Here is a 12978-nt window from a genome sequence, read left to right as displayed (position 1 = left end):
TTCGTCTATTTCAATAATGGAATACAAAGACACATGAACTGAAATACCAAGAAAAGATCGATCAAATCTAACATTCACAGACATTAATTATTATTTGATTAATTTCTACTGTCTAATCACAGTGTGATTGTGTTCTGAACGCTGTAGGCCGGTGTTAAACGTCAGAAGACTCTCTCGCCGCTGGTTCAGGTAATCAGATGCTGTTACCCAGCATGCTCCTCTGTCTGGTGCTCGTGTTGCTTGCATCATCAGGTCTCGTTCTCATCTCTGCGCTTCAGGAAACTGAATGAATGTCGCTGCTCATCATCCACACACACCAGTGTTTCCACAGCTGTGAGCTTGCAGACGTGCACTTTATATTGTGACGTTCTCACAACAACACACACGCAGCATGAGTTAGTGTGTGATTCACAGACAAATGATTCTAATGAGTCAGTTCGTTTTAAATGAATCACTCAAGGGATTCATTCACACAGCAAGTTCCAGTGCTCATTTGTTGATGTTTTTTGGTTTTGTTTAGTTGTTCACAATATTGAGACATGATATATTAATATTTATGAAATAAATTAGGAATTAATGTACTTTTGATCACATCTGTATCCAGGATTTATCTATGGAGATTGACGTTTGATGTATGGTGTTGAGAAATCTATTTTATTAATAAAAATAATCCCACCTATAGATAATTCAACATTAATGAAAATTATAAAAAATAAAAATCCAAGCAAACAATTAACCCAACATAATTCAACAATAACATTGTTAAAAAAAGTAATTCAAATAAATCCAGCACCTATATTGAATAATTAATGTTGTAATGTGTTGGTTATTAAAGCTGGTTCCTCGGCATAAAACAATTTAAAAGATAATTATGACTTTTATCTCACAATTCTGCCTTGTTTTTTCCCCGTCAGAATTGTGAGATATAAACTTGCAAATGCGAGTTATAAAGTCAGAATCATTGGAATAATTGTATTCAGTGGTTAAAGCAAGCTTCATGAGTTAAAAAAGACTGATATTTCTATATAAGAGAACAGGGAAGTCATTTGACATGACATTAGTGTTTTAACTCGTGTAAAACACACTTCTGTGGGAAACACTGGCAGATCCTGTCTCGAACACACACACACACACACGCTCGGCTCCAGCTTTCAAAGCTCCTTTACTCAGTGAGGTGTGTGACTGTTGTGTTGTAATCTTCAATCTCGGTCTCTGTTTTATTCAGAAACTGCTGGGAAACTCTTTGCTGAAGCTGGAGGGAGACGATCGTCTGGATATAAACTGCACGTTACCCCTGACCGACCAGGTACAGTAATAATAATCAGTGTGTTCATACGAGACCGCAGGGCTGCACTGTACACGCGTGTTATCATAGTGTTGTTATATCATAGATAATAAAAATAAACCCATTACCTACACATAATTTAATATTGTAAATAAACAAAACACAGACATTTAATGGCCAATAATCTAAAGCTTCTGGTCATAAGAAAACCATTAAAAACAGTGAAATTATATAAGAATCCTGAAATAAAAATGCACACAACTGTTTTCAACATTGATAATAATCATAAATGTTTCTTGAGCATCAAATCATCATATTATAGTGATTTCTGAAGGATCATGTGACACTGAAGACTGGAGTAATGATGCTGAAAATTCACAGGAATAAATTACACTTTACTATATATTCACATAGAAAACTGCTGATTTACATTACAATAATATTTCACAATATTACTGGGTTTGTTTTGTTTTTTTAATCAAATAAATGCAGCCTTGGTGAGCAGAAGAGACTTCTTTTAAAAACATTAAAAATCTTACCGACCCTAGACTTTTGAACAGCAGTGTGTGTGTATATATATATGCAACATTGCAGTAAATTATTCTTTATTCACTGATTCTTCCTAATTCTTATTTATTTATATAATTGTATAATAGGATATAATAACATTATATGTTAATTAAGGATAATAATAAAATAAAAGGCCGCACAGCATAAACAAATAAAATGTTTCATCTTTTTTGTGTTGTATTTCCAAAAAATGAAGATAAAATGTTTTTGTTTTTTTAAACAAATAAATACAAAACTATTTATTTTAATTTTACATATTTATGTTTTAACTAATTATTACTATTATTACTATTATTATTTTTACTTAATGAATTTTTACCTTTTCATGAACTTACAAACTTCCTGCAGTTCCTTCACCAAAAACCTCATCATTTAATGTTTAATGTACTTCAAATTTTTCACAGTTTATTAAATCAATATGGTACAAGATTATCCTATTCAAATCAATGTGGTAAAGACGTACGGTCAAAAGTAATCAAAAAGTAGTCAGAATATATCACCTTAAATCTGTAATGTAATAATTTGTTACTAACTACAATTTTACTCATGTAATTTGCATACAGTAATGGACTATAATTTGTAAATAATCTACCCAGCACTGTGTGTGTGTGTGTGTGTGTGTGCGTGCGTGCATGCGTGCGTGCGTGTGCGTGCGTGTGTGTATATATATGTAGTTAAATAAAAAAAGGTAAATGGATAAAAAATAAACCCACCACGTATACACGTTGAATAATTAATGTTGTTCTAACAAATTATTACAATTTTGAATAATGTGCAGGTGATGAATAAAATGAATGAAACTTATAATAAACGGAAATTCATTGGTCAAGAAATTACATTTGTTTGTTAAACTCGTGTAAAAGACGTGTTCACAGACAACCAATCACAACACGATCTGACTGTGTGTGTGTGTGTGTGTGTTTCAGATCGTGCTGGTGGGCTCAGAGGAGGGTTTGTACGCCCTGAACGTCATCAAGAACTCGCTCACACACATCCCGGGACTCGACTCTGTGTTCCAGATCCAGATCCTGAAGGAGCTCGACAAACTGCTCATGATCACCGGTCAGTGCCGAATCACATTTATGTGCTTTATAATAGCAGAATAATTAGAAGGTAAAGCTAAAAAATAATAATAACAAAGAGTCGTTTTTGCTCTCTCCATCATAATTTTAGCGTCAACGATCAAATGACTTTAGATTCAGCTGTAAAAAAAAAAGACACGAGTGTCATTATTCAGTGTTGATTCAGTTTAGTTAAATAATAGTCTAGAGTTCATCCGTTAATGAAACAATCTTAAATCAGCTGTAACAGGGTGGAGGCGGGTCCTTAAAACGTCTTCAAATGTCTTTGTTTTCCTAACAAAAAGCCATAAGGCGAGACACGGCAGGCAAAACATCGTTTGTTCTTTTTTCACTGGTCAATTTTGAGATTTTGGGATATTTGTCTTCAATAACATGTCTTCTTTCAGACTTGTGGTGAAAAAAAGTCAGAAATACACATTTAGGTCTTTATTTTACTACACTTTGTCTGTTTGCCCTTGAAGATTTATATTAAATTCATCAAAAGTTGTCGTTATAAATCATCGCTCTGCACCCTGTCATCACACACACCGTTAGAAAGCTCTCTCTCCTGAACAATACTGATCCAACGGATCCAAATATGGTCATTTCCTTTTTATCAGCAACCAATCGCGAAATTAAACGGGGGGATTTTACTCTAAATGCGCGATCTCATTGGCTGATGCTTTTGATGCCCTTTTTCTCAAAATGACTTTTTTATCGTAATCCAAGTCCGAAATCTCCACTTCAGCAGCACCTATATACACCAAACTGTCCAGTCTTGTACCTAGTTATATTATGAAGACATTTACAGAGGGATTTATAAATATATTATTCCTAGCCTGATTTATATAACATTTTATTCCAAAAAACATGGCGAAAATCATTTTTTTAAGGCTATTGGCAGTATATTCTGCTTTACAGGATAACAAAAGTAGATATCCATAAATCCATCTGTAATTTTTTTCCTATCTAATATGTGAACACAATGAAAAAAGAATTTTGAACCTGGCTTTATTCAATACTTAGACTTCGTTTTTTAAAATATATGCAAATTAGGGCATATTTAATTAGATAATGCATAATTTGCATATTTAAACATTAAATTACAGAAAACTTGTAATACATTTTTTTCTCATCTTAATGTAGGTAATCAACTGGGAAAGGTTCATGGTGATATCTGCTAGTTAAAAAAAATACCCTATTCACCTGTAGTGTCTCGCCTTAAAAAGATTGAGATTCGATGTGTCTTTAATATTTTTGGTCACATCACGGCTAAAATGTCTCCAATGTCTGTCAAATAACCAGCGAAGCATCGAATCGCGAGAATGATTCTGATTTTATTACATAAACAGCGATTGAAAATGGATATAGAGTATTTCTGGTAACACTGTTGAGGAAACGCACAAAAGAAATGTACTGAGGTAAAAATTCAAAATGTTGAGTTTTTTTATTAATAACATATGATATCATTAAATAACATAACAAGTGACCTATTTTGCTGAATATTCTCTTGATTGCAAATATTACATTGATTTTAGTTCAATAAACAAGTAGTGAATATTAAATTACTTACATTTTAGACACAATATTGACTGTTTTTGTTCAGTTTTTAACAAAAATAGTTCAGAGCAGAACTATTGCGCATCTCAAAGCATTAGCGGTGTTTTCTTACGGTTTGAATGAATGACTCACTCAGTTTAGTTTCTTGTTTAAAAGTACGCATTTTTTCTAACATGTTCTTGTTTGTATATTCAAAAAGGTATTTAAAATATTAATTCCCATAACATTATTTATTGCAGTTGTAATTTTGCAGTGTACATTGATTTAATTGGTATCAGCCCTATAATGCATATTGAATCATTTATCAAATTAAAGAATTTGACATGAAAGATGACGCATACATTTAATAAGGTTAAAAAAATTGGCCTAAATTATAAAGATAAAGAAAGTCCTTGTGTAAATATAAAAAATATGCAGATTTCAGCATGTAAAAGCATGGCTCGTATTAGGTGCTGGAATTTGACTTTTTGAAATGTAAGTCCTGGAAAACCCTTGAAAACACATATTTATGAAGAGGTACTTGAAAAGTGCTTGAATTATTGAAAGACAATATATGTGAAATTAATGTTTAATTTTATCAATGAAACAATCTTTTTCATGCAAAATTAACGCTGCTGATTATCTGATAAAGATATATAGCCATTTTGCATGATCATAATATTGCCCATATAAATACCCAAGTATACGACACAGCTTTTATTCTTCAGGTCAATCATATATTCATGGAAATAAATCAGTTTGAATAATAAAAGCAATATCTTTGTCATAGAATCCTTTCGATGATTAAAGTTACCAGTCATTGCATGTGCTCCACTTTATTTGTACCATTTTGTTTTATTAGCTTATTTTTGTCTATTTACCTTTTTTTATAATTTAAAGGATAATAAAGATATTGTTTAATAAGTGAGATCTCTGATTGAACTAAAAAAGTAGTGAGTCTGTACGAACCCCGTAAAAGCTTATAGAACGCTGATGAAAATATTTCTGCGGTGCTTTTCTGGGATTTTCTGTATGGGATATTGTCTGCTCTTATGAAAAATTAATTGTCTATCATAATAATATATAGTATTTATGACAGCGTTGGCATTAAAAAGGTCTTAAAAGTCTTAATTTAACTTGTTTATATCTGTAGACATCCCGTATAAGCAGCTCTGCGGAAGACAGTGGTGTTGTTATTCTGCCCAGTTCATTTCATGTTTTGTTCTCATCCAGTATTATGGATAATATGACTGAATATGAAGTGTGTGTGTGTGTGTGTGTGTGTGTGTGTGTGTGTGTGTGTGTGTGTGTGTGTGTGTGTGTGTGTGTGTGTGTGTGTGTGTGTGTGTGTGTCAGGTGAGGAGCGCGCTCTGTGTCTGGTGGACATTAAGCGGGTTAAACAGTCTCTGGCTCAGTCTCATCTGCCGGCTCAGCCCGATCTCAGTCCATACATCTTTGAGGCGGTGAAGGGCTGCCATCTCTTCGCTTCTGGAAAGGTGAAGCATGTGACCTCTGTGACCCATGTGACCCGTCAACAGTCCATCTGCACACTATATCTGTTACTGAGTGCAATAGAGCTCATGTATCGCATGCCTTAGTTATACGTTTTCGTTTAGTTCTAGTTGTCTGTAATGCTGTAACACTGTCCTGTTAAAGTAGGTGTTCACTTCAGAATTAAAATTTCCTGATAGTTTACTCTCCCACACGTCATCCAAGACGTCTTCACGATCTTCCAAGAAGTCTCGACACGATCCAGCCGAGGAATAAGGGTTGGGTATCGTTTGGATTTTAACAATTCTGATTATTATCGATTCCTAATTTCGATTCCAATAAGGTAAAAAAACAACAACAACGTTGATATCCTTCACATTTAGTCTTATTGCAAAACATTTAATTGTAGCTGAATATCATGAACACAAATCAATACTTACACAAGAAACATTAGCCTGTGGTTTAAAAATACCATAGAAAAACAACAAGCCGAACTAATATAGATGTCAAGCATTATTAAAGACAATAAACACTCGGTTATTAAAAAAAGAACAAATAAAAAATTAACCATCACAACAAATAGATACAACTGAACAAAGATACGAGTGAAATAAACAGTGTTTTAAGATTTTCAGGTACAGAAACTGTAATCAAATGTAAAATAACACTACTTTATAAATAAAATATACATTACAATACAATTATACGATACAATTTTTATTTGTATAGCACATTTAAAACAACTTGTTAAAGTGCTTAACAAGGCCGAAAAGACAAACAAAACAAGTAAAAATATACACATAAAACACACATATCAAGATATATTAAAAGCTATTGAGAAAAAATGCTTTTTCAAAGTAGATTTAAAAATCGACAAAGTTGGGTCAGATCTAAAGTTAGCTGGCAGGCTATTCCATAGCTTAGGTCCCATGGCTGCAAATATTACAAATTACAAATGTAATTAAAAATTACCGATATAGTTATAAAAGTTATTCAGTCAAGAACAACGGACAGCAGCAGGAATATTAGGCTACTGTCACTTTAAGAGCTGCTCATTATATGGAGAAAAATCCTGGAATGTTTTCCTGAAAATGGATGACGTGGAGGAGAGTAAATTATCAGGGAATTTAAATTCTGAAGGGAAGTAATCCTTTAATAGTGTCTAATGATAATGATTGGGACGTCTGTTAGTTTATCAGTTTACTGAGGAATAAAGTGTGTGTGTTTCAGATTGACAGTGGCATGTGTATCTGTGCTGCGATGCCCAATAAAATCACCATCCTGCGCTTCAACGACACACTCAACAAGTTCTGCATCAGAAAGGTGACGTATAAAGAAACTCCTCATGAATGTCAGACATGCATGTTTAAAGTGACCCAATTATGTTTAATAATAAATAAATTTATTGTCGCTTAAAAGAAAGAAGTGATTCTGAACTGAAACGAGTCGTCAGTAATTCAGTCTCACTTCCTGCTGAATCTATGTAGGTTTGTAACTCATTTGCATAATGCCAGCTGATTGGCTAAGCAGCGTCTCTTAACCCCGCCCTCAAACACTAGTTTATCTGAGACTAAAAGAGTTTGTTTCGTGTCGAGAAGATTGATACGGTAAAACCCACGCCATCGTTTCTGTTCCTATCACTGTGTGTCGAGACAAAGTCATCGTTATTATACATGCAAAGTAATAATCAGGAGATTAAAAAAAGTAAAATATTTAGAAAATTATGACATGCTGCATTCAGAATTATGATAAAATGTTGAAGATATGAGGAAAAAAGTTGAAATTAATATTTTCTCAAGTCAGAATTTTTACATTTTATTTCATAATTCTGAATTTAAGGCAGTTTTGACTTTTTATATAATTAATAATTGACTTAAATCAGAATTCTGACTCATTTCAACTGTCATATTTTACTTGTCAATTTCAACTTTTTACATCTCAAGTCAGAATTTTGACACTGTCATCATTTCAAATTAAGTATGACTCTTTACGACTTAATTATTTCTTATTATGACTTATTGTAATTTCAACTTTTTCGCAATTTTGACTTTTTACATCTTCAGTCAGAACCTTTTTACGTGAAAAGTTAAACTTAATACGTAAAAAAGTCAAAACTGACTTTTTAAGTCAAACTTTTTACTTCATCTCATGTCACAATTTTAATCTTTTGTCGCAATTTTGACTAGTCAGTTTCGACTTTTTTACGTCTTAAGTCAGAATTTCGAATTTATTTCTGAATTTTGACTTTTTATATCAGAATTATGACTATCAGATTCAGATATGATAATGAGCGGTTAGCTTCTGTCCAATCAGAGCAGAGCAGCTCTCAGAGAGGCGGGGTTTAGAGAGACTGAATCTTCAATCGAAGCGTTTCAGACACTGAGAGAAAAGAGCTGAAGCTGCAGGGGAGATTATGAGAATGTTCTTTGACCTTTGTTGCATGTAAGCGTATTTTAGGAGACCAAAAAGCTTTGAAATATCATAATAATGTGTATCGGCAGGAGATCGAGACGTCTGAACCCTGCAGCTGCATTCACTTCACTGGATACAGCATCATCATCGGCACCAATAAGTTCTATGAGATTGAGATGAAGCAGTACGTGCTGGAAGGTGAGGATCCACACACACAACCGTCGGTTTTAGGGACGTGCCGAAATAAGAAAAAACTATTGGACGAAACTGAATATAAAGAAACACTTGGCCGAATACCGAACGCAAGCTTTTTTCCCCATTTATTTTGACAATTTTTCACCATTTCATGAATTAAATAGTCAAAATGTGCTTTTTACTATTTTGTCTTGCTTTTCAAAAAAATAATCAAATTACAAAACTACAATTTATAAATATTTATTTAACATTGAACGTTTGAAAATATTTAACATTTTTTACAGAATGTAATGTACTTTGTATGCATACAACAAAAAGGTGCTTTAAAAAGAGGGCAAAATGTCATTTTATGATAACGATATATATAATTTAGTTATTTTATTTCTGTAAGGCCTACATGAAAAAAAAGAATAAATTACAAATATGAAATAATACTTTAATAAATAAGCCACGTTTTTGAGGAACAGTAACATGTACACATTTATTTAGCATCTTTTGTTGTTTGATTAACATTAATGACACAGACAGGTGATTAAGGCTGCTGTCACTTTAAGACTGAAAGCTTGGATGCACCAGTAATACAGTATACACACATATCACGTGAGAAACTCCACATTTTTACAACTGTGTCTTTATTTGACGTAGGGATGGGATTTATTTATTTTTTTGGCCGAAAAAGCATATGACTACTTTTTGGATCGATAAGCAGAATCGTCAGTGGCATTGATATATTGATAAAATCTTATCAATTCTCATCCCTAATTTGACCATTCAGACACAAAGAGAAGTGAATTCGGGATTGCGCACATCATACGCTTTTTTTTTCACAACTCACTGTGCATAATAACTTGATAATCTCTTAATAAATGTATGCGTCTGACTTGAATCACACTTGTACGTTTTTGCAGATGCATCTCTCTAGACCAATCACGGCAAGGCAAGTTTATTTATATAGCACATTTCATTCACTATGGTAATTCAAAGTGCTTTACACAACGCAATTAAAATAATCACAAAATAAAAGCAAGGAAAATTAAAGCAGTTAAAAAGAGATACCGTTATAAATGAATTGAATTCAGCAGAACAGTGTTTGCGAACGGACATTTTTGCGTCTTTCTCAGACACTTTAAATGTTTCCACACTGACGACATGTTTGCTGGATATTTATAAAGTGCGCGTTCACAGATTGATCGCGTCATCAAAACGTCATTGTTCGGTCAAATTTATTCTGTCTTTTCTAGGGGTGTAACAATATATTCCATCACAATATATCGCAATACATAAATGCATCAATATGTGTGGTGGATAGTGACAATGTGTATTGTGTATAGTTCACCCAAAATAAAAATTACTGTGTGAGAAAATTCAAGTTTTCAGAGTTTCAGTGTCAGTACTACATTAAACTACTATATAATGTTGAATATAATGTATATTAATGCAGTGGGTCCTGATAATGCCAAATGTTTTGTTACCAGTAAAAAGTGTCCTACATTATTATAAATATATCTAGTCAGTGACAGCACAAGCATATTCGTCTAAAATAATTGTGTATTTTCAGCTTCAGAATCATGAATATTGTTATTCTGGTGTCTCTATTGTCCTGTATTGGGTTTCAGCACCAGCTCCAAGTCGATTCATTTACACACACAATGTAATATCAAATTTAGCATTTTAATCAACAGTACATCTTTTGCTAACCTTTTATCATGTGTGTCTTGGAGTATCGCAATAATATTGTATCGTGATATGTATCGAATCGTGACATGAGGGTATCGTTACATCACTTATTAACACAGAAAGTTCTTTTTTTGCTATTTTCAGCCGAATAATTTTGATACATCGCTAGTCTATTTCACTCCGCTGTTGTTGAACTGAACTGTGTGTGTGTGTGTGTGTGTGTGTGTTCAGAGTTCCTGGATAAGAACGACGCGACGTTGGCCTCAGCCGTGTTCGCCGCCTCGTCACACAGTTTCCCGATCTCCATCATCCAGGTGTCCAGCGCACCACAGAAAGTGGAGTACCTGCTCTGCTTCCACGGTGCGTGTGTGTGTGTGTGTGTGTGTGAGAGCTGCTGAAGGTGTGTATGGATCTGTGTTTGACCAGTGTGTGTCGTTGCTCGTAGAGTTCGGTGTGTTTGTGGACGCGTACGGTCGCAGGAGTCGCAGCGATGACATCAAGTGGAGCCGTCTGCCTCTGTCCTTCGGTAAAACCTTATGTTTATTTATGAATCTGTTTATTTAAAAAGTAAATCATTATTTTGGATCACAATTATTTAACACGATTACTCACTGGCTTTGGAAACATCCATTTATCCATAACTTTCATAAAAACGTCTTTTTTACAGGTGGATTTCTCTTATCTATAACTGTAATTCAACTGAAAGAAGTGAATATATATGTAATTTATTTAAATTCATATAAATGTTTTTATATATTAATATAATTGAGTTATATATGTATGTATATATATATATATATATATATAATTTATTTGAATACGTATTGATGTTTTTATATATTAATATAATTGATTTATATATACGTATGTGTGTGTATATATATATATATATATATATATATATATATAAATCGTGTATTTAATATTTAAAATATATTACAATATTTATTTAATGTGACATATATATACATAATTTATTATTAAAATATTTATGTAATATACACTTCCATTCTAAAGTTTGGTGTCTGTATTTTTTTTTATGTTGTCAAAAAAATGTATCTTCTGCTCACTAAGACTAAAAATGCAGTAAAAATGTGAAATATTACAATTTAAAACAGTTGTTGTCTATGTGAATTTATAGTTAAAAGGTCATTTATTCCTGTCATCAAAGCTGAATGTTCAGCATTAGTTGTGATGTTTCTTAATCTTGTTCAATGTCAAGATTTTTACTCGCATGAAATTAAATTAACTCTATTCAGTGTCTTAATTCATGTTTCTGGTCATATTGTGAATGAATCGTTATTTCTAAAGCAGGGTTCGTACAAGTTGCTTAAAGTGCTTGAATTTGACTTTTTGTAATATAAGTCCTGGAAAACCCTTAAAACAGTCATATTTATGAAGAGGTCCTTGAAAAGTGCATGAATTATTGAAAGAATTATTTAATTTTATTGATAAAACCATATTTTTACACAAAATTAAAGCCGCAGTCTGTCTGATATAGATATAGAGGCATTTCTTCACATGGCTATGAGTGTGATATTGCTCATAAATATCCAAGTATATGATACAGCTTTTATTCTTCAGGTCAATCATATATTCATGGAAATAAATGGGTTTGAATAAGGAAAGCGATATCTTTGTCATATTATCCTTTCAATGATTAAAGTTTCCACAGTTATTGCATGTGCTGCACTTTATTATGTGTACCATTTTGTTTCATTAGTTTATTTTTCCATTAACCTTTTTTAGAATTTAAAAGATAATAAAGAAAGATAATGTTTGATAAATGAGATCTCTGATTGTAGTTCTTGGAAAAAAGTCCTTGAATTTGATTTTACAGTATCTGTACGAACCCTGATAAAGAAATAAAAACGTTGTAATATATGTAAAATAAACGTTGAAACGGAGAGAGTTGAATATCCGTTCAGGTGTCTTACATTGAGCTTCGACTCAGATATGTGTGTGTGTATATTGAAATGTGAAACACACTTTCCACCCTCGCATCACTTCCTGATGGTGTGTTCCTCCACAGCGTATCGAGAGCCGTACCTGTTCGTCACGTACTTCAACTCTCTGGACGTCATCGAGGTCCAGTCTCACTCTGCGCTCGGGTAAACTGCAGTCCTGTGTGTTTCCTGCTTTCGTTCTTGATGTTTGTTGGACACTCTGACTCTGCTGTGTGTGTGTTCAGGCCACATGCGTACGCACACCTGGACATTCCCAGCCCGCGTCACCTGGGTCCTGCCATCTCGTCCGGCGCCGTGTATCTCGCCTCCTCCTACCAGAACAAACTGCGGGTCATTTGCTGCAAAGGCAATCTGAGTCAAGAGGGATCGAGCGCAGAACCGCAGAGGAACGGCTCCACGCGCAGGTCAGTGTGTGTGTGTGTGTGTGTGTGTGTGTACTGTCGCTGAGTGCATGTGGAGTCCTGTCATGTGATCTCACCGGATTAGGAACTGATCAATACTTTTTAGGGCTGAAAAATTTGGGGTGTGTATATTGGCCCTATGAAATCCTTTTTATTTTATAAATAACGTTTTATTTTTTACCAAATTACCTTTTTCCCGTTTAAATTTTTCTGGTTTAAACCAGTTTTTCAAAAATGTCTAAATTAAAAACCATGAAACTTATACAATTTAACAACACTTTATTAAAAGTTTTAACAAAAGTTAAATTTTTAGGGCCGTATGAAATGTTTTTTTTTTTTTTAATTACATTTTATCGGTTTAAATGCATTGTAATAATAAA

At 33.3% G+C, this 12978-nt stretch overlaps 1 protein-coding gene across 5 annotated transcripts in view; it reads left to right on the top strand.

Moving 5' to 3' along the window:
• Nucleotides 1–12978, top strand: part of cita (citron rho-interacting serine/threonine kinase a) — a 154297-nt gene that overhangs the window by 132523 nt on the left and 8796 nt on the right. For 3 of the 5 annotated variants that reach the window (XR_013200761.1, XM_077222360.1, XM_077222352.1), the window contains 10 exons: nucleotides 148–189; nucleotides 1226–1306; nucleotides 2782–2917; nucleotides 5812–5951; nucleotides 7177–7269; nucleotides 8448–8556; nucleotides 10462–10590; nucleotides 10676–10756; nucleotides 12263–12341; nucleotides 12422–12601. Coding sequence is in view for 4 of the 5 variants with exons in the window: in XM_077222360.1 (XP_077078475.1) it covers nucleotides 148–189; nucleotides 1226–1306; nucleotides 2782–2917; nucleotides 5812–5951; nucleotides 7177–7269; nucleotides 8448–8556; nucleotides 10462–10590; nucleotides 10676–10756; nucleotides 12263–12341; nucleotides 12422–12601 (1070 nt within the window). In the remaining variant the exon portion in view is untranslated. The remainder of the gene's footprint in view (nucleotides 1–147; nucleotides 190–1225; nucleotides 1307–2781; nucleotides 2918–5811; nucleotides 5952–7176; nucleotides 7270–8447; nucleotides 8557–10461; nucleotides 10591–10675; nucleotides 10757–12262; nucleotides 12342–12421; nucleotides 12602–12978) is intronic. The other 2 variants (XM_077222380.1, XM_077222370.1) reach the window with 1 other exon arrangement.

Source organism: Siphateles boraxobius, unplaced genomic scaffold (assembly GCF_051911475.1).
Source record: "Siphateles boraxobius isolate OS27281-9 unplaced genomic scaffold, OSU_SipBor_1 120, whole genome shotgun sequence".
NCBI classification, from domain to species: Eukaryota; Metazoa; Chordata; class Actinopteri; order Cypriniformes; family Leuciscidae; genus Siphateles; species Siphateles boraxobius.
The sequence above is the reverse complement of the archived record's forward strand: the minus strand, read 5'-3'. Positions and strand labels throughout refer to the sequence as shown.